This window comes from Vicugna pacos, chromosome 17 (genome assembly GCF_048564905.1).
Source record: "Vicugna pacos chromosome 17, VicPac4, whole genome shotgun sequence".
Classification (NCBI taxonomy): domain Eukaryota; kingdom Metazoa; phylum Chordata; class Mammalia; order Artiodactyla; family Camelidae; genus Vicugna; species Vicugna pacos.
In genome coordinates this window covers 21,609,176-21,636,549 of record NC_133003.1, presented here as the reverse complement: position 1 = coordinate 21,636,549, position 27,374 = coordinate 21,609,176, and the positions used below count along the sequence as shown (strand labels likewise).

The 27,374-nt window shown below is 37.7% G+C and overlaps 1 protein-coding gene and 1 pseudogene across 2 annotated transcripts in view; one reads left to right on the top strand and one right to left on the bottom strand.

Moving 5' to 3' along the window:
- Positions 1-26,484, bottom strand: part of IHO1 (interactor of HORMAD1 1) — a 34,015-nt gene extending 7,531 nt beyond the window's left edge. The window contains exons 1-7 of one of the 2 annotated variants that reach the window (XM_006196293.3): positions 26,374-26,484; positions 22,493-22,568; positions 11,225-11,295; positions 8,478-8,652; positions 6,976-7,139; positions 1,333-1,381; positions 1,060-1,147 (exon numbers count right to left, since the gene is read on the bottom strand). In XM_006196293.3, coding sequence (XP_006196355.1) covers positions 1,060-1,147; positions 1,333-1,381; positions 6,976-7,139; positions 8,478-8,652; positions 11,225-11,280 — 532 coding nt within the window. In that variant the 5' untranslated portion in view covers positions 11,281-11,295; positions 22,493-22,568; positions 26,374-26,484. The remainder of the gene's footprint in view (positions 1-1,059; positions 1,148-1,332; positions 1,382-6,975; positions 7,140-8,477; positions 8,653-11,224; positions 11,296-22,492; positions 22,569-26,373) is intronic. The other variant, XM_072941315.1, reaches the window with a different exon arrangement.
- LOC102532954 (phosphatidylcholine transfer protein pseudogene) lies at positions 13,048-14,231 on the top strand (annotated as a pseudogene).
- Positions 26,485-27,374: the final 890 nt, after the last annotated feature.

Sequence of the window (27,374 nt, the reverse complement as noted above, 5' to 3'; positions counted from 1 at the left end):
TTGTGCTTCACCCAGTTTCAAATATAGCAAAAAGAGTGCTTTCCTTGGGCACTTACTGATGAGTTATTTTATCATGTTAAGCAAAAGAAGCATCCTTTTTGCTTCTGCTCTTTGACTTGCTACTTGTAAGGGTAACAGTCCTACGCTTCCAAAACTGGATTTCAAACAGATGGACAGTTGCCCTGTGTGTGGGATACTCAGGTTGGAAGCCAGCAGACAGTAGAGTGCTTCTTTGCAGACAGATGGGGATCAATTTCTAAGCTACACGAAGGCTTAATTTTTGTAAATCATGAGCAATCCATTCCATGGCATTTGAATAAATTGACTTCAATTCGTTTAAAATAAAAAATAAACAACACAGACAAATGCAAACAAGTGCAGATGCAGTTATCATCTTGCTGTTTAGCTGAGAAGCTGTTGGTTCTAGGGAAGCATTTGTCTAAGGAGAGCTGTGTAATGGTTCTCTTCTGTTAAATAAAAGCCTGGACCATGGTTTCACCTAAACATAAATCACTAACTGGCAGAGCAGAGGACTTTGCAAACCACAAACTGTAACTGAAATTGAGAAAGATGCTATGATTCATTACAAAACGGCTCTCATTGAAATGAAGGAAGCAAGAAGAACAGTAGGTGACTGAAGTATTTCTAACTCCTAAAGGAGCAGTGTCTTAATTTCAAAGTCCTAAAGGAACAAGGGAGTCTTCATAGACAACACAACTAGCAATTCAATTGGGACTCAGGGGTGCTGTTGATTCACTTCAGGCAGTAGGATGAGAAATCTGGCAGAACTATCTGTCCTGAGGCTGCAGGGTTACTTAGGTGCAGGATTAGTCCTTCAAAAAAGGCATCGAGGGACCAGGGCATTCCCATATAGAGATGGGGCCCACTACCCAGTTTAGCGAGCTCCACATCTCTTCAGGGCGAATCTTATGTACCCATCCTCTTATCTGAAACGCTGTTGGAACCTCACCACTGGCAGAAACCTGGCTAGGGTCAGAAAGTTCAGGGTCACTGCTCGCCAGTGCCCCCTGCTGATAACCTCAAACATGAGACACTCACTTGTCTTGGCCACAGTCTCCAAAGAATCCAAAATAGATTGGCTTCTTGAACTGAGATGTTCCTCAGATTTTTCCACAGATGTCTGTAACTAAGAAACCCAAAATTAAGAAATAATTCACAGACTGTTGCCTTATTTTACTAACTTGGCAAATTGTCATTTAATTATAAAGAGTAATTAAAATATTGCCATTCTACATGAACAAAGGTCAATATAATTATTCAACTTCTTAAAATGTAAGATGTTCTAACTCCTTGAAATGTGGCTGTACTTACCCTGTGAATGCCTTCTCTGATATGGGAAATGAAGTTGTATAGAGTCTCACTGAAATAGGGGAGAAGAAAGAAAATATTTGTGAAATATTGAAACAGTGTGTAACAGAATTGATTCCATGAATATGGCAGGAGTCTACCTAGTGTAGCATTAAAGACTCAACCCTGAGAAACCTTAATGTCCATCTGGAAAAAACAAGAACACTGATTTTTTTATGAGTATTTCCAAACCACTTGTTTTTTAAAATTTATTCTATGTAGATCTTAAATGAGGATAAACTTTAGCAAGTCAAGTGGTTACTACAGTAGAACAGACTAGCTTTCCTTTTTATGGCAACATGGCTTCAAGATAGTGACTTCTTTCTGGTAGTCCAAAATTCCCAGACACATCTTAGTCTAATGAATATTATTTTGACTGTAAGAAAGAGGTAGTATAGAGACTATTCTGGGAATAATATTAATTTCTAATGAAAAAGAAATTATTATAATTATTCCTCAAATATCCCACTTTTGAAAAAAGTCTTGTCTATTTTTGCTTTTGTTGACTGTGCTGCTGGTGTCATATCCAAGACATCACTGCCAAGGCCACTGTCAAGAAGCTTTTCCCCTATGTTTTCTTCTAGGTGTTCTACGGTTTCATGTCTCGTGTTAGTCTTTAATCCATTTTCAGTTGATTTTTGTGTATGGTGTAAGTTAAGGGTCCTTTTCCATTCTGTTGCATAAGTATCTAGTTTTCCCAACACTATTTGTTGAAAAGATTATCATTACCTCATTGTGTATTCTTGGCAGTTCTAATGCTGTATTAAATATTTAAAACATACTCCCATAAATGATCCATATGATAAAGTACAATGCATTAGAAATGATTTTGTAGACAAAATAGAAATACAATCATTAAATATTAAATTTAAAAAGCAGATTGAAAATAGTCCATAGGAAATAATCCCATTTTTATTTTTGAAAATACGTGAAAATAGAGCAGAGTTATATAAAACAGTGTTAATGGTGGTTTACAGAGTAAGCTGATTCAGAGGCAGACTTGAGAGCCTGACAGACTCAAGATCTCTGCCCAAAACTCCCACTCAGTTTAGATGTGCTCCCTTGGATGGAGTCTCTCCTGACGCCCCCAGTCAGAGCTAGAAGTCTGTCCTCAGGGTTCCCAAAGCATTAGCTGAAACCTCTACTACAGCATTTACAACTTTGTACTTAGAATGAAAGTCTGGATTCTTTTTAGGGGGGCTGTTCTGTATCTGACCCTCTTTTCTGTTTGAGGAGTTTAGGGATTTGAGATGAAGCAGAGTTTCTTTCCTCTAGAGGCTGAGAGTGTCAGTGGCTTGCTTTCTGAGCTTTTCCTGAACCCTGGGCTCTCCCCTCACACATGCCTTGCCAGACTGGGAGTCAGGACAAAAAGACTGTGAGCTCTTCCTCTGGTGTCTGTGGCTATAGTGGTAGAAAGATGGAGCTCCATGAGACTGGTAAAAGTATCCAGGACTACACTGACTACAATGCAGGGAAGGGTCCAGTGCATTCCGTGCAGGGGGTAGTGGGTAGCAGAATCTGCACGGGACTAATTTTGAGACTTGGTTTGGGAAGTTGTCCATGGCAGGTAGTTGTTGGCAATTGTATGATTGTGGCAGAAACTTAAACTGGCCTAATTTTCTTCCTTGGAAATTGTAATCCTGTTTTACCTATCCCATCCCTACCCAGTGCACTCTCAGCCAGATAGATTACATTCCTAGACTCCCATGCAGCTAGGTGTGGCCATGAGAGTAAAGTTTAGGCAGTGGGAGATATAAGTGTTGCATGCAACTTCCAAGGAGAATCCTTTAGGGAAGATACCTTCCTTCCTTCCTTCCTTCATCATCCATCAGCTGTCTGGAACTCTGATGTAACAACTCCAGCAGCCACCAAGCACTGTGAGGATGTGTGTGTGTGAGGGGGTGTAGATCATATTTTAGTGATGGCAGATCACACTGATGGAAGGACCCAGATCCTTGAGGACCATGGAGCCACCATTTTAGCCCTGGACCACACATTTCAGGATGATTTTTACATTAAAGAAAAATAACTTTTTAAGCTTCTGTTATTATAAGAATGAGTGTATACATGTCAATGCAGTTGAACGTAATTCTAATAAAATGAACCATTCAATATCTTTTAATAATTTTTAACACTTTAAAAATTTAAATTGACATAGGAAATTAACATGTCTGTGTACACAGTTCTGTGAGTTTTAACACAAATTTAAGATTCATGTAACCACCACCACACTCAGAATATAGGACAGTATCCCAGAAAATCCTTCATGCTGTGTCTCTGTGGTAAAGTCCAGCCCTCGGCCCCCTAACTCCTGGTAATCACTTATCTATTCCCCATCTCTATAGTTTTGCCTTTCTCAGAATATCATATAAATGGAATCATACAGTATGTAATCTTTGACTGATTTCTTTCACTCAGCACAGTGCCTCTGAGATTCATCCATGTTGTTGTGTAGCAACAGTTTTTCTTTTCCATTGCTGAGTAGTGTTCCACCACACCATAGTTTGTTTACCCATTCACACATTGAAGGACATTTGGGTTGTACCCAGTTTTTGGTGGTTATGAACAAGGCTGCTATAAAATTTACTGGATAGACTTTTGTGTAAACATAAGTTTTCATTTATCTAGGATACATGCCTAGGATTAGAATTGCAGAGGCATATAGTAACTTATGTTTATTTTATAAGAAACTGTCAAACTTTTCCACAGTGGCTGCATTATTTTGCATTTCCACCAGCAAGATTTCCATGTGGTCTATATCCTTGTCCAGCACTTGGTATTGTCAGTTTTTGTTTGTTTTAATTTTAGCCACACTAATAGATAAGGAGTAACATCTCATGATTTTAATTTGTATTAACTAATGGTGTTGAGCAACTTCTCACATACTTATTTGTTATCCTTATGTTTTCCTTAATGTTTTCTTTAATGGAGTATCTGCCAAAATCTTCTCCCATTTTTCATTCAGTTGCTTGTTTCTTATTGTTGAGTTTTGAGAGTTCTTTTTATTCTGGATACAAGTCCTTTGTTGCAAATGTGGTTTACAAATATTTTTTCCCAGTCTGTAGCTTGTCTTTTAGTTTTCTTAACAGTGTCTGTTGCAGAGCAAACATTTTACATTTTGGTTAAAAACGAACAAAATCCCAGAAAACTCAAGGCTAGACTTTGATACTTCAGGTTTCCTTCTCCAATCCATCTGCTACCATTTATTTTTCAGGGTCCTCATATGCTACATGCACACCATCCAGGGCTTAGTTGCATTCAGTGGGAGAGATAGGATAAAGTATGCATACTCCATCTTACTCAGAACCAAAACCCATTCCAGTAACCTTTTAATAAATTTCTTTTTCATTTAAATGAACATTTCTGTTGCTTACAACTAATATCTCTGGCCCACTTGTATAATTTATCCATCACATATCTGTTTCCCTGACCACATTGAGAACTCCAAAGACAAGTACTATTATTCTTTCCCTTGGGATCCCCAGTTTGCAGTATTGGGCCTAGCATAGTGTTTGTTGAGTGAGTGAATGAACAAATTTCACTATGGTGATTAACAATCACTGAAAAAACATGGTTCATTTTATAATCTATTTGTGGGCCTTAGGTTATACATTGGTTATGAGACTAATCTGTTTTCTCAAACATGACTGATTAAAAAATAATAATCTTGGTAATGACCATCTATTGTCTGGTGTGCCCAGCGTCGTCCTCTAATGGGGAACTGTTTCTTTCTGCACCCAGAAAGTGATTCTAGTGAGGACTTCCAGTGACACTGCCCTCCAGTCACCCTCATGACCTAATAAGCAAGCCTATCAGAAGTTTTCACTAGGATTTTCAAATTGTAACTAAGGGAAGTGAGTCTCTTTCTCTTTGTTAGTGGGAAGCTGGTCTCTAGTAGGAGAGAATGAAGTATAGATGGAGAGAGGAGCACAGAAGAGAGACAGATTCTAATTTGATTTCACTCCCTGTCCTTTCCAGACTGGTTAAGAGAGCTAATATATCCTCCTTTTTGTCTAGGCTAGATTGGGGTGTGTTTTTATTTGCTACAAAAAGTCATAACAAATGCAGTCTGAATGATTAAGATTTCTTTTAAGATTTCTTAACCTTACACGCTCTTTCCATACATTTGGGAAAATATGAACTTTCAAAACACAATCCATGTATTCTGGATTTGTAGCATCTCTTATGTTTGAACTCTGTAAAATGCCTTATCACTTTCCTGCTTCCAAATTTACAGTGGTATGTTCTCTCTCTCTCTCATTTAAAAATTTCCTACTCCTCACCACATTTCTGGTAAGCACTTATTGACAGAAAACAAGAAATCTAAAATCTTGGGGTTTGTTTTTGCCAGGATTTATTAAAATCAGTATCTTCTGCCTAGCATTTAAATCACTATCATAAGCTTGAATTTTTTTAATGGAGAAGAGATTCTTCAGTGTCCTCATCATTGGTTCTCTCTATAGAAATACTTTTTTTTTGCCATCTTGTAAATAATTGTTAACAGAAACTCATCTCACTACAAAAAAGAGAAGGAAATGAAATGTAAAGAGAAAGGAGGGAAGGAAAGAAGGAAGGAAATATCAAGAGAGACTTAATTTTTCACAAAATTTTTTTTAGCTACAGAAATCTTGATCAAACAAAATATAATCCAAAAGCCCAGAGAACAAAAAAATTAAGACTACTCTATCTGAAGCAGTGAAGAAGATGAGGGCTTGCTCATGTGCAGTACCCTACCATAGTTAAGAGTCCTAGAGCCTGGATTCCTAGGGGAAAGAAGTCTGTCAATATCCGGCAAATGTTTATTTATCAACAGAATCAAATACTTCAAATAGAGCATTCTGTCTTTCTCACTAAAGGAAAACAGGTATACAGTGGGAAGGATACCTAATCTTTTAAAGACTTTTAAATATTCCTAGTCTAGAATTCTTTAAGAAATTCTGGTTCTTTCAAGATGAATGTACTGGTGGTAACACTAAGCAATATAGCTCCACTATCACAGAAATAATAAAGTATATTTCTGCTTGGGTTTTATGATTTCTGTGATACCTAAAGATGTCCTGATAACGTTACCACAAAGTGAACTAGTTAATTTCCTCAGTGACTGTAACTTATTTATTTACAAATTAATATGACAGCCCTAATATTTCTCATATACATACGAACATATGTAATAAGAATGTGTATGAAATTTAGGGTTTATCTTTAAAAATGCCAACATTTCAAAGTGAGAAATTCAGCCTGAACTGTGACTTAAGAATTCATGTGCTATATTCTTGACCCTGAAACAAATGTTAACTAATTTCCTAATTCTGATGATCTGAAAAGAAAACAAAGGGCAGAATTTTAGGCAGAATAGACATAACATTACTTGAATATTGCATTTCTCTGAGAAATCCTTTAGCTTAATATCCAGATGGGCCAAAACTATGGCAGCCATGTTCAAATCTGCCATAAGTCACACTGACAAGGAAGTAAATTAATAATTATTAGATGAGCTGCAAAGGCAAGAGTGCTATTATGCTGAAATTGAATTATTTGACTATTGACATTCCATTTTCTGTTTCCCTCAGAAAAGAGTTGCCCCATCCAGTTGAAAGATTTATGTACCTGTCACATTTGTCTTTTGCACTTTTCTTTTTCTCCTCAAACTGTTCCAGGAGGCCTTTTGATTTTCCAACTGACAAAGGAAGAGGAAATAAGTCTCCATCTTTTGAATCTCCTCCAAACAGCTGGGGTTTTGTTTGGTACTTTGTGAAAATACTAGGTTCACTCTGTTCAATGAAAAAAAAAGTCATAGCATTTCCCACATGAAAATATTTATAGCATTCACTATTTTCTGTACAATGCAGAGTCACACTTAAGTGCAAACTATAATACTAAAATATAACACCATATGTAGTATTTCCTTTTTATTTCAAATGCATCAGAAAATCATATTAAAATAAAGCAACTTTTTTACTAACATAGTTTCTGCCTTACCAGCCCAGAGATATTTAAAATGTCAGCTAAAATGGCTTAAAATCAACTGCATAAATTTAAAGGCAACAACAGAAAATTATGCCATCTCTGAGATGATGTGTTAAAGTTTTTATACTAGTAAGTTTAACTCAGATTGCTGTTGCTCAGCTGCTGGTGAACTAGACCTGTTGATAAGTTTGACATGGAATGCTGGCACATGGTGAGCCATTTCCTGCATTCTGAGGCAAAACTTAAACATTCAGGGGGTACATTTACTCCTTCATATCACTGGGTACCAAGTTATGAAATGAAATACTTATTTCAGAGTACACCTTACTACCTTAAAGCACTGACCTAATCGTATTCAGCAAGTCTCTATTTAATGCAGTTAGGTCTGTGTATAAAGTTAAATCTGGTTCTAGACCAAAACAAATAAATAAAAATATTTCTGACGCACAAAAGACAGGCTGGTCTCAAAAAAATCAAGGAACTGGAGGGGAGAATATAGCTCAGTGGTAGAGTGCCTGCCTATCATGCACAAGGTCCTGGGTTCAATCTCCAGCACCTCCATTTAAACAAACAAACAAACAAACAAATCTAACTACCTCCCCCCCAAAAAGGTTTTAAAAAAATCAAGGACTTGAGGCTGTCTTCCTCATTCTGGCCCTTATTCATCATCTTAGGTCTCAGAATCCTCATCTTCTTCAAGGAGCTAATATGGCAGAGTAAACTAAAATCCACAAAGCACCTAAAGTTTCTTAGGAGAAAAATGTCCATATAAAATACAATTTGTTAATTTATTCCTAAAGTTCTTTTTTCTTTTTGAGTATTCACAAACAGTAGTACAACTAGTCTTAGGAAATGTCACGTACTGAGAAAATAGAACGACTAGTCTTTGACACTCCCTAGGAGTGGTCAACGTACTGGCACTATTCTATATTGTTTTAGTAATGGAAGAAACTGCAAACATAAATATGTTTTCCATTTCAGACTACCCAGTCAAATGAGTCACCAATCAAGTACAAATCTATTTTAGGAGAGTAATCCTTAGACATGTACAATTCTGAAATACAATCCAGCAGAATAAGTCTTTATAGCTTATCTCCATAATGGTTGTGAAAGGTGTGCAGAGATATGGCAATCAGACTCACATCCAGAGAATTTTGTTGTGACTGTTTCGGATGTCTCAAGTTGACACCACAGTCCAAGGGTGTTGACAGGGTCTCTGAACTTTCTGGACAGAACTGGGATCCAAAAAGGAACTGGGAATCACTGAGACTGGAGTAATCAGTCTGATTATTATTCCAGTTAGATGACTTAGTGGTCCTGAAATTAAGTAAAAAAATAAAAGCATATCAAGTGGACAAACATTCTGAACAAATGAAACCATAATTCAAAACTATTTCAGAATATTCTGGGCAGAATGCTAGTTTGTTTTGACCTCCTAGTCCCCTGCACACTGACAATACTACCTATAAAGAAACGCAAGGAAATTTTGAATGCCAGACACTCATTACAACACCCTGGGAACAATCTGATGGAAATTCAAACATTGAGGACTAACACCGTTATTCCTTGTGCAACAATACTGTGGCTATAACACCATTTTGGAGATTAAAGGTTATAAAATTTTTAGGGATTAAGAGAACATTATCTTTTAAAAGGTTGAATTTGTTCATCACTAAGGGAATAGATACAAAGTATAGCGTAAGCATGTAACTGATGCAGTAGTCAGAAGTAACAAGCCAGGTTTACACACAACCACATGGATAGGTCTCAAAAATATAATTTTGCGTGCAGAAAAGTGTAAAAATTCAATTAATATTCTCATTTATACTGTAAATGTATAAGCCTACATCATATACACCAGGTATGTAAATGTGTAGAAGATGAATTGGAAGGACACACATTAACTCTCCTACAATGTGTGGCTATAGGGAAAAAAAGGAGCAGGATTGGAGGGAGAGAAGGAGCTATAACACAACACAAGATAGATCTAGATATGGACTGAATATTTGTGTCCTCCCAAATTCACATGTTAAAGCTCTAATCTCTATTGTGATGGTATTTGGAAATGGGGCCTTTGGGAGGTAATTAGTGTTAGAGGAAGTGAGGAAGGTGGGACTCTTACGATGTTGATTAGTGTCCTTATAAGAAGAGACACCAAAGAGCTTGCCCTCTCTTTCTCTCTCCACCATGTGAGGACACAGAAAAATGCAGTTGTCTGCAAGCCAGGATGGGAGACCTCACCAAATGACAATCATGTTGGCATAGGGTTCTAGGGCTTTCAATCTCCAAGTGAGAAGATAAATTTCTGTTGTTTAAGCCATCCAATTTATTGCACTTTGTTACAGCAGCCCAAGCAGACTAATACAGGCCTCATCCAGACTGAAGAATATGATCAACTCAGATTTGCACACAGGAAGATCCATTAAACATTGTTTTCAAGACAAGGGGGAACCCTTTCCCACATTTAGTGTCTTTTCCTTGCTTTAAATATTTCCAGCTGTTGACTTCCAGCTTGCTTCCCATCAATACCTATGTCAGTCTTTAAATCTCACATATGAAGGGGATAATGATATTGAAAATGATACAAACACACTTGAATACAGTGTACTAAGCCTATTACAGAGACAGCACATAAGTAGGCATATAAGTAAAACATATAGTCTTAAAGTTTTTACTTAAGACATCTCAATAATAATTTGTTACTTAATGCTGTTGTATAACCCAAGAAAACATGCTTTTCATTAAAACACACACATGCAAATCATTCCTTTTCCAAATGTTAAATTTAAAATAGATAGCATATAAGTATATATTCTAAGCCAAAGGAATCATCATATATTAATACAAGACAAAAACAAACCCTACTGGTTCAGAACAGAGAAGAGAAATTATTTTGACTCATTGAATAATTTGCTAAGATTAGCTAATGTAATGGGCTGCACACATGTATTATAATATGGGTTGCATAATCATTGCTCAAAATAGCTAAATAGCTCTCTGTGACTCTCTTCTTAGGTCACAGAGAATAATTAGCTGGGCTGGAAAAGAAACAGCTCTGTGAGCCTACAGAAGTCATGCAGGATTTACATCTTAAAGCTATGATGTGGAATTAAACATAGATTTTTTCCTACTCCCCTACTCTGTATCAACTATAAGCACTTTTTTTCTTTTCAAGAAATAAAAGGACAATGTCCTAGGTTTTTGCTGTCTTTAGGAAGGGGTTAGGAAGAAAAACTATCCAGTGATAAAAGCATACCAAAACCAGTTGGAAATTCCTTAATAAATACTACTACTGGGGTACACCCACCAAGTTAGCAATGGCAGGCTTACTATATGGCTGATAGACACCAATATAAGTACCTCAGTGGATAGTAGTGGGGGCAATATCTCAATGAGTCTTGTTACCACTTGGAGTGGTTTTAAATTCCACAGTACCTGCAAATTGTACTATACAACTGAACACATCTGAACATTGTCTTGAGTTTGCTCCTTGCTGTTTCAATAGCAATCACTGTAACTGAGGTGAGAGTTTCGAGATTTTTGACCATGTCTAACTCTCACAGACCTCATAGTCCCTAGGTTCAGTGCTGGACAGAATTAACATACGCAGATGAATTGACATTGATTTTATAATCAGAAAACAGACAAAAGGAAAAAGACAAGTATGGGAGGGTGCAGTAGTAACAAGCAAGGGGAAGAGAAGGGGAAGAAGCTATATGGGGTAACTCTATTACAATAAACTAATAGGAAGGGGAGCCTATTTCTATGAAATCAATACTATAAGATCCTCTATATACCAAAAACTAACACAACATTGTAAATCAATTATACTTCAGTTTAAAAAAAAAAGATCCTCCTAAGTATCAGAGTATATAACCAGAAGACTTACCCAGTGCCTGAGGGAATACTGAGCATCTCTTTGATATTCCAGACATTAAAATTCATGTCTTAAAATTTTTCCTTTTAAAAAGAAGAGAACATTAACTTAAAAGGTTAATATAGCATAATTTTTTCCCAAAGATTACTGGTGACTATTATATGTAGATGCAGACATTTCAGCAGTTATATTCTCATCAAATTGGTGAAAATTCCAATTATCTATGCGCCAGAAACAGGTTGGATTTTTTTGTTTGTTTTTTGCAGTTGAATTGTATAAAAATTCCCTCCCTGATATCTACACTTGTACTCTGTTAAAAACTCTAAAGAAAATGAGAAGATAAGCCACAGACTGGGAGGAAATTTTTGCAAAAGACATCTGAAAAATGACTGATATCCAAAATACACCAAATAACCCTTAAAACTCAACAGTAAAAAAAATTTTTTTAAACAATTAAGAAGTGGGGCAAAGATTGGAACAGACACTTCACCAAAGAAGATATACAAGTGGGAAATAAGTATATGAAAAGTTGCTCAGAATTATGTGTCACTAGGGAAATGCAAATTAAAACAGTAAGATACCACTAAATACATATAAGACTGGCCAAAATCCAGAACACTGATGTTACAAAATGCTGGTGAAGATGTGGAGCAACAGGAATTCTCATTCATTGCTGATGAATATTAAATGGTACAGCCACTTTGGAAGGTGGCGTGGCAGTTTCTTACAAAAGTAAATATACTCTTATCATATGATCTAACAATCACACTCTTTGGTATTTACCCAAAGGAGTTGAAAACTTATGTCCACACAAATCCCTGAACATGGATATTTATAGCAGCTTTATTCATAATTGCCAAAACTTGGGAGCAACCAAGATGTCATTTTCAGCAGGCAAATAAATAAACTGTGGTACACCCAGACAATGGAATATCAATAACTCCATTGATAGAAATGAGCTATCAAGCTATAAAAAGGCATGGAGGAAACTTAAACTCATTTTACTAAATGAAAGGAGCAATCTAAAAGGTTACACACTGTGTGATTTCAACTATAACACTGTGGAAAAGGCAAAACTATGGAGATACTAAAAAGATCAGTGGTTGCTAGTAGTTATGGGGGAGAGAGGGATGAATAGGTGGAGCAGAGAGGATTTTTAGGGCAATGTAACTATTACCATAATGGTGAATACATGTCATTATACACTTGTCAAAATCTATAGAATGTACAAAATCAAGAGTGAATCCTAATGTAAACTATGGACTTTGGGTGATAATGATGTTAAGTGAAGGTTCATCGATTGTAACAAATGTACCATTCTGTGAGGGATCTTTATGGTGTGGGAGATGGTGCACCGAGGAGGGAGTATGTGGGAAATCTATGTATTTAACTAAAACTGCTCTAAAAAATAAAATGTAATTTAAAAAAAAGACCTGGTAGTATATAAACAATCTTTAAAGTCAGAGGAACAGTGCAGACCTAAATGCTAAGAAGAGACTTTTAAAAGCTGAACGTTATCCATTGTTATCTCAATCTTAGAGATGCTCAGACTTCTTCCATAATCTCAGACCCCTCTTTGAAAACAAGTTTGTAATTTGTTTTTGCAAATCCATATAAAATGCAAATACCCTATACTCATATAATTACTAATATAAGCATTTAGTAGGCCCTAATAGTTCCAGGCATGTGACCGTGTGTGCTAACACAAAAGGAATGGGGTTTGAGGTCTTGGATGACTAGAAGGTGGTAAGGGTAGTGTCCCCTCTCAGACTAGATGATCAAAGTCCTCCTTGACTATTGAAAATGAAAGCAGATGGTGCCACGGCTGTGGAAGGATGGCCACTGGGCCTGGTGTCTTCTCCCAGGAGCAGTTCTTGCAGGCCTGCACAGAGCTCCAGAAGCCCGCAGTTGCCGGGGCCAACTGGCAGCTGCTGTTGGAGTCCTTGCACATCAGGATCTACCAGCTAGTGAACCAGACTGGACTTTATAAGGTCTTTGTTGTTCTGGAGGATTGCCCACTGGCTGTACTGGCAGACGTCTGTATGGACTTAGACTATAGAAAACAGTGGGACCAACATGTTAAAGAACTCTATGAAAAGAAAGAAATGCAATGGACAGGCAGTGGCCTACTGGTAAGTGGATTTCCCTAGCCCTCTTTCTAACAGAGGGTATGTCTACGGGCGGCAGCAACAAGACCTGGACTTTGAAGGGCAGCAGGTCCATGTCATCCTGGCCCAGAGCACCTCCATGCCACAGTTTCTGGAAAAATCGGGAGTGATCCAGGTGAAGCATTACAAGCAGAAGATAGCGATCCACAGTGATGGCAAAAGGGGGAGCAAAGTTTTCATTTGTTGTTCGCATAACCCAGGTAGCCAAATTCCATCCCGGATCATTAATTGGGCTGCCAAGAATGGAGTTCCTAACTTCTTAAAAGATGTGGTGAAAGCTTGTCAGAACTATCCCAAGAAAACCTAAGAGATGGAATTGGGAGACTTGTGTCCATGGAATGATGTCTCCGAAAATACCACAACTACTGATGCTCAGCAGGCCTGACACTATTCCATCCTCAGAGGCCTGCACACTCTCCAGCACATTGTCCCCAAGCGTGTCTGCCTGACGCCTGGTTTCCATTCCCACTATCCCCCACTCTTTCCACCCCAGGACTGGCTGTTGAATTTGCGTCAGATTAGGGAAAACTTTGCTTGTTTATTTTTAAAAAGGGAAGCGCTCACTAGGAAACACAGTCATTCCATTGTGCCACTCTAGGCGGGTACGGTGGGTGGAGGACTGACACCACCACCTAAGATTGACTGATCCCAGCATATGATCGTTTCTGTATGTGATTTCTTGCAACCCAGAAGGGGCTGCCAGAAGTTGCATTTCCTTCAGAGATGACTCTCAGTGCACCAAGACTGGATGTCACGTGCAGGTGTCCATTTGCCTTATGCTTTGCTGACTTGATCTGGCTGGAGGTGATAATCCACTAAGTCTCTTCCCATTCCCACTTGTGGAGGATCATGAGCTGTTTTGATTTCAGACCATTGTGAAAAGCACAGCAGGCCTGACCAAGCACATAGTGTGATAAGTTTTTTCCCATTATCCATGTCTGAGTTTTTCTCTTTTCCACATGCCACTGGGGAAAGGCTGTACATTCCTCACTAGCCCTGCATTTTACTGGAAACTGAGGCACCAAGACAGCTCTGGCAGTTAGCAGAAGCCAACCTGCTTTGCACACAGCATTGAGATCAAGTGTCTTTATATGCAATAAACGAATTCCCTTCTAGAATATTTGGAGCTGTTGAAGGGATAAGAGTTCACAGCCAGGGAAATATTAATAAGTGGCATGATGTCTCTATACTTTTTTCTCAGGAATTCTACCTAAGTTATCTGCCTCTTCCACCACCAGAAGTCTTCTAGATTCTTCCTTTTCTCCTAAATTTTGGAGGAAAAATTATTCTGTGACCTAAGGCACAGCTTTATGATCTCAGGGAAAATTTTTACCCACTATGTGTGACAATACTGAAGCTTGATTAATGGGCATAGAAATTCAGGAGGTACAGCTGGAAGCAGGGGATTTATTAAATGGGATATCTCAAACTGTATGTCTTCTCTCTGGAAAGGAAAGTGTATTGAACATCAAATAAATACAGAGTGTCTTACAAAAAAAAAGAAAAGAAAATGAAAGCATCAACCACAGTTAACTAGATTAAACAGAAGAGATTCAATATATGCATGGTAGAAATTGAAATGATATTTTTGGTCAGTTGTTCTACCTTTACTTGGGCACCATGCTTGAGTTCACCATATGGTTTACCCAAGCCTGAATGTGTCCATCTTCCCAGCATTCAGCCAGAGGAATGGTGTCCTACATAAGCCAGGAATTTGACCATCAGTTATAATCATGACCCATCTAATCCCATTCACTCCCCACCCCCACATTGAAGAGGTCTTTGGATCATCTAATTTTATAGTTTCTATTAAGTATGGAGTTTTCCAGTGGCTCATAGGAAAAATCTACTGCTCCTTGCTCCTGACTGGATAACTCAAGCCCCATGATGCCCTCTCTGCTGGTGGTGGACTTGAGATGATGATGTTTGCATTTACAAAGGCTACAACTTTGGGAAGTGGCAGAATGAGAGAAAAAGGAAAGGAGAAAAGTAACAAAGTTCTTTGTTAGTTAGCCGGCTAAAGGTAGAGAATGTGGAGGTGGTTATGGGTCAAACACTCAGCCAGAACATGGACAAGTGGTGGATGTCAGGCAGTGGGTCTCCAACTTTGAGTCCTAGGGAACTAAGTTCCTTTGTCATAGAAGTCTGCTTATTTTATAGGGGCAGCAATTAATAACTGTGCACAAGATGAGAATACAGAGAAAGGTGAGCTTTTCTTGAGAGATACAAGTTATTGCTGACCCCAAACTGATCTAGAAATATTACATGTTAACAACTAAAAGAATCATGAAAAACATTTAAATTTAAGAGGCTACAAAATTTAGATTAGCTGGTGCCTGCAGACTACATGGATTTAAAAACAGACATTTCTTTAGAAACAGTCACAATTTTAAACAGCAGCAAACTAAGCTATGCTATTTATTGCACTGCAGCATACACGGTTAATATTCCAGTATTAAATCGATAGCATCTATGATATGCAGCCTGAATTACAAGGACTAAAACTTGCCTGAAACAATCCCCTGAGGACACATGGTTGATGCATGCTCTAGCTGCAAAATTAAACAAGGTAGCAGCATAACCAGTCATCAAATAAAGGACAAAAACAAATGAGCTTTGCTTTCCCTGCCCTCTTTTACCTGTTTATGTCCATTCCATACATTCATTCACTAGTGAATTTTACTAAACATTTAAAGAAGAATTAATACTAATCCTTCTCAAATATTCTATTTCTATTTCAGAAAATAGAAGAGGAGATAACATTTCCAATCTCATTTTATAATACCAGCATCATACTTATCAAAACCAGACAAGGACACAGTAAGAAAAGAAAATTAAGCCAATATCAAAATTATCAGGCCAATATCCTGAATGAACATAGAGGCAAAAAACCTCAACAAAAAATTAGCAAACCAAATTCAACAGTACATTAAAAGGATCATAGACCATGTTCAAGTGAAACTTATTCCAGAGATACAAGGATGATTCAACATTTGCAAATCAATAAAAGTGATACACAGCATTAACAAAATGAATAAAAATCATATGATTGTCTCTATAGATGCAGAAAATGCATTTGACAATATTCAACATCCATTCATGATAAAAACTCTCAACAAACTTGGTATGGAGGGAGCATCCCTCAAAATAATAAAGACCACATATTACAAGCCCATGGTGAATGTCATAGGTAATGGTAAAAAGCTGAAAGTTTCATTTCTATGATCAGGAACAAGAAAAGGATGGCCACTCTTACCATTTTTATTCAACATAGTAATGGAAGTCCTAGCCATAGCAAGAAAATAAAGGTCAACCTAATCAGAAAGGAAGAAAAACTGACTCTATTTGCAAATGACATGATGTTATATATAGAAAACCCTAAAGATTCCATCAGAAAACTGTTGGAACTAGTAAGTGAACTCAGTAAAGTTGCATAATACAAAATCAATAAACAAAAATCAGGTGCATTTCTATAAACTAACAATGAAATAAAGAAATAAAACAATCTCATTTACACTTCCCTCAAAAAGAATACCTAGGAATAAATTTAACCAAGGAAGTGAAAGATCTATACACTGAAAACTATAAGACATTGATGAAACAAACTGAAGACACAAATAAATTGAAAGACGTTCCATGCTCATGGATTCGAAGAATTAATATTGTTAAAATCATACTACCCCAAACAACTTACAAGTTCAATGCAATCTCTATCAAAATTCCAACAGCATTTTTCACAGAAACAGAAAAAACTATGCTAAAATTTGTATGGAACCACAAAAGACTCCAAATAGGAATCTTGAGAAAGAACAACAAATTTGGAGTCATCCCACTTCCTGGTTTCAAACCATATTACAAAGCTATAGTAATCAAAACAGTATGGCCTTGGCATAAAAAACAGACACATAGACGAATGGAATAGAAAAGAGAGCCCAAATATCTGTCATTTTGTGTATAAGAATCATGCCATAATAAAGGTTTTTTTTTAAAAAAGGGAAAACATAAAAAATAAAATAATAAAAAAGGGGGCAAGGGCATAGCTCAGTGGTAGAGTGCATGCTTAGCATGGCTGAGGTCCTGGGTTCATTCCCCAGGACCTTCACTAAAAAAGTGAATAAACCCAATTACCCCCCCAAAAAATGAAAAAAAAATTAAATAAAAATAAAATAAAATAGATGTAAAAAAAAAAAAAGAGAGAGTGAGAAAGAAAAGAGAGCCCAAAATATGATCACAAAATTTATCATAAAGGAGCCAAGAATATACAATGCGAAAAGGTAGTCTCTTCAATAAATGATGCTGGGAAAACTGGACATTCCATTCACATACAAAAGAATGAAACTGGACCCCTTACATCTTACATCATATTAAAAAATCAATTGAAAATGGGTTAAAAACTTAAATTTAAGACCTGAAACAGTTAAATTCCTGGAAGAAAACATAGGGGGTAAGCTCCTTGACATGAGTCTTAGCAATGATTTTTTTGGACTTGATACCAATAGAAAAGGCAACAAAAGCAAAAATAAACAAGTGGGTCTACATCAAATAGAAAAGTTTTTGCACAGCAAAGGAAACCATCAACAAAGTGAAAAGACAACCTACTAAATGGGAGAAAATATTTGCAAAATTTATGTTAAAATAAGGGGTTAATATCCAGAATATATCAAGAACTCATACAACTCAATAGCAAACAAATAAACTGATTTAAAAATGGGCAGAGGAACTGAAAAGACATTTTTCCAAAGGAGACACAAAAATGGCCAATAGTACATGAAAAAGTGCTCAACATCACTAATCATCAGGGAAATGCAAATCAAAATCACACTGAATGGGTAAAGGGGGTCAACTGTATGGTGAGGGGTAGAAACTAAACTTTTGGTGGTGAGCACACTGTAGCATATACAGAACTCAAAATATAATGCTGTACACATGAAAACTTATAAATCAATGTTACCTCAATTTTTAAAAACCACTAAGATATCATCTCACACTTTTCAGGATGGCTATTATCAAAATGACAAGAGATAAGTATTACCAGTGATGGGAGAAAAGGAAATCCTTGTGCATTGTTGATGGTAATGTAAATTGGAACAACCAGTATGAAAAACAGTGTAGACAATTAAACAATTAAAAATGAAACTCCCATGATACAGCAATCCCACCTCTGGGTATATATCCAAAGGAAATGAAAACAGGATATCAAAGAGATAACTGTGCAACAGCCAAGAAACTGAAACAATGTAAATGTCTCTCAATGATGAATGGACAAAGATGGTATTATTCATATATACATATATTTCAACCATCAGAAAGAAGGAAATCCTGTCATTTTTGATGTGGGTGGACCTTGAGGGCATTATGCTAAGTGAAATAGGCCAGACAGAAAGACAAATACAACAAGATATCACTTACATAAGGAATCTTAAAAAAAAGGTCAAACTCAGAAAGGGAGAGTAGAGGGTGGAGGGTAGGGGAAATAGAGAGAGGTTGGTAAAAATGTACAAACTTTCAGCTATAAGATAAGGTCTGAGGATCTAATGTACAACATGGTGAGTATAGTTGATAATACTGTATTGTATAATTACAATTTGCTAAGAGAGTGAACTTAAATGGTATCAATCAACAGATAAATAGAGGTGATGGATATGATAACTAGAGAGGAATCCTTTCACAATGAATATCAGATCATCTAGATGTACACTTTAAGTATCTTTTTTTGTCAGTTATACCTCAATAAAGCTAAAAAACAAACAATCTAGACAAAAACAAGAAATGTTCAAAAGCTATATGAGGAAAACTATAAACCATTCTTGAATAATGAGAAAGACATATCATGTTCTTTGACAGAATGATTCAACATCACACATCACAAAGATGTTAAATATCTCTAGGTTAATTTATATCTTTGAAATGATCCCAATAAAAATACTATTAGGTCTATTTTTGCGGGCAGAAAACTGATTAAGACAAGATACAATAAACCTCCTAGAAGAAAATATAGGCAAAATATTATCTGACATACATCTCAAAAATGTTCTCCTAGGACAGTCTACCCAAGCAATAGAAATAAAAGCAAGAATAAACAAATGGGACCTAATGAAACTTACAAGCTTCTACAGAGCAAAGGAAACCAGAAATAAAACAAGAAGAAAACCTACGGAATGGGAGAAAATTTTTGCAAATGAAACCAACAAAGGCTTGTTCTCCAGAATATATAAGCAGCTTATATGACTTAATAAGAAAAAAACAAACAACTGAATCCAAACATGGGCAGAAGACCTAAACAAGCAATTCTCCAAGGAAGACATACAAATGATCAATAGGCACATGAAAAAATGTTCAATATCACTAATTAGCAGAAAATGCAAATCAAAACTACAATGAGGTGTCACCTCACACCAGTCAGAATGGCCGTCATTCAAAAGTCCACAAATGACATATGCTGGAGAGGCTGTGTAAAAAGGGAACCCTCCTACACTGCTGGTGGGAATGCAGTTTGGTACAGCCACTGTAGAAAACAGTAAGGAGACTCCTCAAAAGACTAGGAATAGACTTACCACATGACCCAGGAATCCCGCACCTGGGCATATATCCAGAAGGAACCCTACTTCAGAAAGACACCTGCACCCCAATGTTCATAGCAGCACTGTTTACAATAGCCAAGACATGGAAACAGCCTAAATGTCCATCAACAGGTGACTGGATAAAGAAGATGTGGTATATTTATACAATGGAATACTATTCAGCCATAAAAACCGACAACATAACGCCATTTGCAGCAAACATGGATGTTCCTGGAGAATGTCATTCTAAGTGAAGTAAGCCAGAAAGAGAAAGAAAAATACCATATGAGATCGCTTATATGTGGAATCTAAAAAAAGAACATAAACACAAAACAGAAACAGACTCATAGACATAGAATACAAACTTGTGGTTGCCAAGGGGGAGGGGGTTGGGAAGGGATAGACTGGGAGTTCAAAATTTGTAGATACTGACAGGCATATGCAGAATAGATAAACAAGATTATACTGTATAGCACAGGGAAATATATACAAGATCTTGTGGTAGCTCACAGCGAAAAAAAATGTGACAATGAGTATGTTCATGTATAACTGAAAAATTGTGCTCTACACTGCAATTTGACACAACATTGTAAAATGACTATAACTCAATAAAAAAATGTTAAAAAAAGGAAAACTGATTATGCAGTTTATTTGGAAAAACAAACAAGACTAGCCAGGGCAATCCTGAAATAGAAAAAGAGGAAAGAGAAGAAAAAAAGAGAGAGCAGCTAGCCCTACAGGTATTAAAACATATTATAAAATTCTATAATTTTACAGTTTTATATTGGCACATGATTAGATAGACAAACCAGTAGAATAGAATATAGCAATAGACCTAACTGAAAATGGAAATGAAGTATGTATATGATAAAAGGAGCATCTCAAATATCTTGGGGAGAGAGAAACATTTAGAAAGTATAATTGGGATAAATCCAAGTATAATGATATATTCTGATACTGAGGCTGTAAGGAAAGAAGCACTGTCATGAACTTCTGATGGGAAGGCCAAGTGGTATTTCTCTGTGGAGGAAAATTTGGCATTATCTAGGAAATATATATGTATTTACCATTAAATCCAGCAATCCTACTTCTAAGGATCTATCCCAATAACACTTTGGCAAAAATACAAAATTATATATACACATGCCTCATCAGTGTAACACCATCTATAACAGCAAGCCCAGAAACAATTCAACGTCCATCAACTGAGGGATAGCTGAACAAACTATGATACATTCATAAAACGGAGTTCCACAGAATTCTTAAAAGGAGTAAGGAAGATTTCTTCTGTATACTCTGGGAATGACCTCCAGGATATACTGCTAAGTAAAAAAAGGCAAGGTGAAGAACAGTGTGTATGGTATGCAGTATTTCATCTAAGAAAAAGTAGGGGAATATGAATATAGATACACACACATACAAATATGCTTATTTTTTTTTAAGGAAGGAAAGAAGGGAGGGAGTGTGGGAGGGAGAGATAGAGAAGATAAACTGAAAACCAATAAAAATGTTTACCTTTAAGGGGAGGGTGGCAAAAGGGTGGAGAGGTTAGGCTTCTCCAAATGTAGCAGTTTCCACAGTTCTAACTTTAGAAGTATCTAAATATTGTTTACATGCAATAACACGATTACAAAACAAAATTAAATCAAAATGGAAAAAACAAAGCAAACCCATCAAAGAAGCAAAATGAAACAAACAAGGTGGTGACAGCCCCAAAGAGAGAGTTTATTTCTTATGCCTCTATACGTGGTGATTTGACTCCACATCCCTAGTGGAGCATATCAAAAAAAAAAAAAAAAAGAGCAACAAAGGAATCTGTGTATCTGTTTTCAGTAACCATAGTTAGTAGGGGAAAAAAAGTATATGTGTATATATATCAGTATGAAACAAATAAATATATTAATGTCATTAGGAATCAAAATTTTCTTATTTTTTTTTTTTAGAGTGAAGGTATATTTATTCAGAGAGATAACATACTCCATAGACGGAGTGCAGGCTATCACAGAAGGCTAGAGAGGCCATGAGGCATGGGGGTGGTTAAAGTAGATACACACTCCGTAGAGTGTGGGCTATCTCTGAAGGTTAGGGAGCAAGAGACCCAAAATTTTCAGTGTGTAAGAAAAGAGATACAAATATAAAATCAGTGACAAAGTTAAACAAAAACCCTATAATCTTATGTTTGAAATAAATTGAAATATCATCATAAAACTTGATGTATTTTTATCTTTAAAAATATGTTTCATAGCTCTGTCCACTAAAAATGCCAGGAAACAGTGACCAACCTTAGGTCTTGAAATACCATTCCTCACTAAAGGGAACCAGTTTGGGGGCAGGAAATGTGCAAGATGAATCTGAGACATCCTGTTATACTAGAGAACAAGGAAGTTATCAAAGGCTACTAGGGCCAAAAACTACTGGAGCGCTAACTAAAGGGGCTTTCTCTGTTAAATTTATAATTTTTTTAAAAAAACCTTCATCAGCCACTTTGGAGGATAGGCAACCAACTCATTTTTCTAAAAACTGGTAGGAAAAGAATCAATCATTTGTCTTACCTTTATAGAGCAAACCGTACCTCAGGGTAACCAACATATAGATGTGAAAGAGTTCTTCTTTATAAAAGTATTCCAGCTAATAAACACAGAATAAATAGTAGAATTAGATTTTGACCATTTTGGAGCCCTAATAAAAATGATGGATGTAGGAAATAATCATTAACGGCTGCTAAAACCATGACATGAAGGGCTGATAGGGTACTTGATAATGCATAGATCAGGCTGGGAACACCTAACCTCTGGACTGATCTTTTCATCACAAAGAGAGATCCAGACTTAGTATGTACTTCCTGATGAGGTTGAATAGGAAGTTCCCAGCATTACCAAAGAAGTAAGTATACTTGCCCAAAATATTTAGCCTTAATTTGATTAAGCTTCTAGATGTAAAGACCACATTACAGAAAATACAGAACCAGAAGAATACAATCAGCAAAATCCAGAGAGTGGGGAATTCTATAGTTTAAATGACCCTATTCTTTCAAACCATAAAATGCAAGAAGGAAGGAGAGGTGGAAGACCATGGATTAAAAGAGATATATGAGGTGGGAAAGAGTAAAGTGTGTGCTTAGCATGTCAAGGTCCTGAGTTCAATCCCCAATACCTACCTTAAAAATAAGTAAATAAATAAACCTAATTACCTCCTCAAAAATTTTTTTGAAAAAGAGAATTCTAATTTAAAAAAATTTTAAACACACACACAAAAAAGATGAGGCACATCAACCAAACACAGCTGACCCTTGAACAACATAGGGATTAAGGGGAACGACTCTCGGTGCAGCCAAAAATCCAGGTATAACTTTTAACTGGCCCTCCATATACATGGTTCCTCCATATCTGCAGTTCCACATCCCAGGACTGAACTAGCTGCTCGTGTAGTACTATAGTATTGACTATTTTAAAAAATCCATGTATAAGTGAACTCCTAGTTCAAATCTGTGTTGTTCAAGGGTCAACTGTACTGGTCCACTTATTTTGGATCCTGAATTCTAAGAAAATAATCAAGGAAATTTAAACATTAACTAGCTACTTAATGATATTAAGAAATTGTCATTTTAAGAATGATAGTGATATTATGGTTATGATAAAAACAGTATATTTATACACACATAAGCTTTAAACGGATAAAATAATGTTTTGTGCTTTGTTTTAAAACAGTGGAGATGGGTTCAGGGAGCTGGGGAGGGGTACAGATTGGCCTTGGGTTGATCATTGTTGAAGCTAGGTGACGGGTACATTGGAGTTCATTCATTTATGACCTCTACTTTTGTATGTTTCAACTTTCCCACAATAAAAAGCTAATAAATGAATAGGTAAATACCTTGTATTAGCAGACAATTCCCAAAATTATTACCTCCAGCCCAGACCCCTCTCCTGAACTTCAATCTGCTGACCTGACATCTCTACTTGGGTGACTAATATGCACCTCAAACTTAACATGCCAAAACCAAGATCATCATCTTTCCCCCTAAACATCATACACGTAATCTTCCCATTCCAGGTAATGGCAACATCATCTTTCCAGCTGCAAATGCCCAAACCTGAGAGTCCTCCTTGACTCCCCTTTCTCATATTCAGTACATTAGCAAATACAAAGGCAATTCTTTCAAAACATATCCAGAAATTTAACTGGGTATCCTGTATTTCTATTTGCTAAATCTGACAGCCTTATTCCACTGCAACAAACCTTGATTATTGCAGTGGCCTCCAAACTGATCTCCCTGATTTCACCCTTATCCCACTTTATAGTCTCTTCCCCATGATGCAGTCAGAGTTACCCTAACCTTAAGTCGGATCATATTACCCCTTTGCTCAAATTCTCCACTGCTCCTAACCTACTCAAAATGCAAAGCAGAGTTCTCATGTCTTTCTTCTGGGTCTTCTGCAATGTTCCCTTAGCCTTACCTCTCTCCCATCTACACTCCATTCCACACCTTTATGGGGATCCTCACTGTTCCCCTCCCTTGCTTGGTACACACCAGCTTCAGATCCTTTTCCCATTCTGTTCCTTCTTCTTGGTTTATTACTCCCTCAGATATGAGCATAATAGGCCATCCCACCTCCTTCAGGTATTCTCTTAAATTATTCAAAATTGTAATATCACAACAGTCACTATGTTTCTCCTCTGCTTTTTCTCCACATCACATTATCATTCTAATATATATTTTATTAATTTATCTTATTTTGTCTGTCACAGCATGTGCACCCATGCCTACCAGAATGTAATTTTAAGCTCTTTAAGGATAGGAATTTTTGTCTGTTTTATTCACTGCTATATCCTCAGAATCTAAAAATTGTGCCTGGTACATAATAGGTGCTCAGAAAATATTTACTGTTAAATGAGTAACGAAATGGGAACTAAACTAGGACAACAGAGCAAAACTTTCCAAGTATCCCCAAACTTAAAAAACATGATTTATTCTTAGTTTTTACATTTCAAGTCTAGAGCAGCACAGACTTTATTCTATATTAAAGGAGATGAAGTAAATATGGGATTCCTGATTCTTATGTTTGCTTATTTCTTTGATAGCCCAAGTTTTTTTTTCATCCACACTAGCAGAATTTCCTTTTTCTAAAGTATAAATTTAGAATCTTATACATATCACTTATACATATCACTACAAGGCCATAATTTAAGGCCATTATTACTTCATCTAGACGATAAATCCTACTGTCTTTCACTTCTGTTTATGCTGATAGAAGAAGAGTAATTTCTATAGCATGTGGCTTGGGGTTTAGAATAACTACTCCTGAGGTTCCAGACCTAACTTACTCTTAAGAGGTTTTTAAAATGTGTTTAAAGAAATTCCATGGTTATACCCGACTATATCTAATGACCACCTGGTGGTTGATGTGCTCAGCCTCAGGTTTATCTGTTCTGTGCATTGACTTGCCACCATGCTACCTGTTATAGGCTTTTATATTCCCAAAGGGCAGAAATCCCATCTGCAGAAACCCTTCTCCTTGCAGATACTAGTACAAAACTAGTAATAAAGAGGTAGTCATTCTTAAGTAGGACCCCAGACATCCTAAGGTAAATTAAAACTGAAATGCACAAATTAAAATCTTTCAAGGGCAGTCGGCTGGGAAAAAAAATAACAGGAAACAAAAAACCAGAAACAAAAACTTTCAAGCGTAGAGCTCCCTTTCCCTCTTATCCCCCAAACCTATTAAAGGAAGCATAAAAGGGAGAGAAAGCGACTATTTCCACAAGAAAGGCCTTAGCATGGCGGTAGGCAGGGAGGAATATGAGGGCTCAAGAGGGTGTCCTAAGGGGCACAGAGCCCTGCCATCTGACCCCGTCTTCAACTCTGAGAATCCTGAGGCCGGGGTGTGAGGCCCTCCAAGTACCCCTCTGTCTCCTCCACTTGGAAGAACTAGTCTCTCCCTCAGACTCTGTGGCCCCTCTGGCCTCGACCTGGCCCGCCTCAACCTCGTACAGTCGCTCTCTCAGAGAACGACTCTTCAGTTTCTTCTACCAGGAGACAAGGTCTAGGCTCCTAGATTAAATCATCATGCTGTCCTTTCCAGAGGCTACCATAATGATGACCAATCCCAGGGGGCTTCCCTGGGCTCCGGTTCACCCCGACTTCCGGGGCCCACCCTGTTCCCGGAGTCTCTGAGGCAGGCCGGGAGGCCGTGGCTCCCCCACCCCTGACCCGGTGCAGTGCATCTGAGGAAAACCGCTCTTGGAGGTTAAGCACAGAAGCCTCCTGGAAGAGCCAGGGCTGTCTTCCGTCACAGAGAAAGAAAGGGCGTCTAGGAACTCCAAGGTAAAGCTCAAGAGGAGAAGCCAGCGCCCTGGCAAACTCCTCGAGATCCCCGGGAATGCCGAACCCATCCGCGAGGCCCTGGCAGTTCCTCAACCTTCCCCCCATCCTCACCTCACTTCCCTTCCGCTCGCTCAACCCTAACCCCTCCCGCCTCCACCTCTGCGGGTCCGCACGAGCCGGACCCGGGGCTGCGCGGATCGGTCTGGAAGCCACAGAGTTCCGCCGAGGCCGCCTAAGTATGCGCGAGGCCGCCTAAGTATGCGCGACCCCGCCCCCAGGGTGCCCTCTGACCAATGAGAGCCATGCCCCGTCCCCTGAGCCCGCCCCCGCTGCTGCACGCAAGTAACGGTTTTAACGGTCCTAACGGTTTTAGCGGTTAATCCTGTAATCTTTGGCAGGGCCTGCCGGCCTACATTTCGCCATGCACCACTTCGCGCCACACCCAGCCCACACGCACCTCACGAGATGGACTCTCACACCTCCACACTCACACCCTGCAGCCCATCCACACCTCGCCGGGAATCCCTTCGCTAATGCAGACCTCTCCAGAGTCACCTTACACACAATGGTTATTGATGGCTTTCCAAGCCACGAAATGGGATGAAATCACCAATGAAGGAGTATGGATGGAAAAGAGATTGTACTGTGTCCCAGGACATACAACTTTAGAGGCCCAGATGCGAAAAAAACAGCAAAAGGACCTGAGTGGGCGTGGTCAGGCACAGAGGAGGGACACCAAGAGAGTGAGGTGTTGTGGAAGCTGCCTGGACTGTCTTTCAAAGAGGGGATCAGCTGTGTCAAATGTTGTTGCTGAGTCAAGGAAAATGAGGAATGAGAATTAATTATTGGTGACCTTGACAGGAACAGTTTGTGATGTAGTGGGGACAAAAGCCTGACTGGTGTGTGGATTCAAAAGAGGTAGCTGATAAAGGACTGGTATCCAAAATATATTTTTTTAAAAACTCTTAAAATTCACAGAAAAAAATTAAACAGTGGGCCAAAGATCTGAACAACCTCACCAAAGAAGATACATAGATGGCAAATAAGCATGTGAAAAGATGCTCAATATTATATGTTATTAGGGAAATGCAAATTAAAACAAGATACCACTA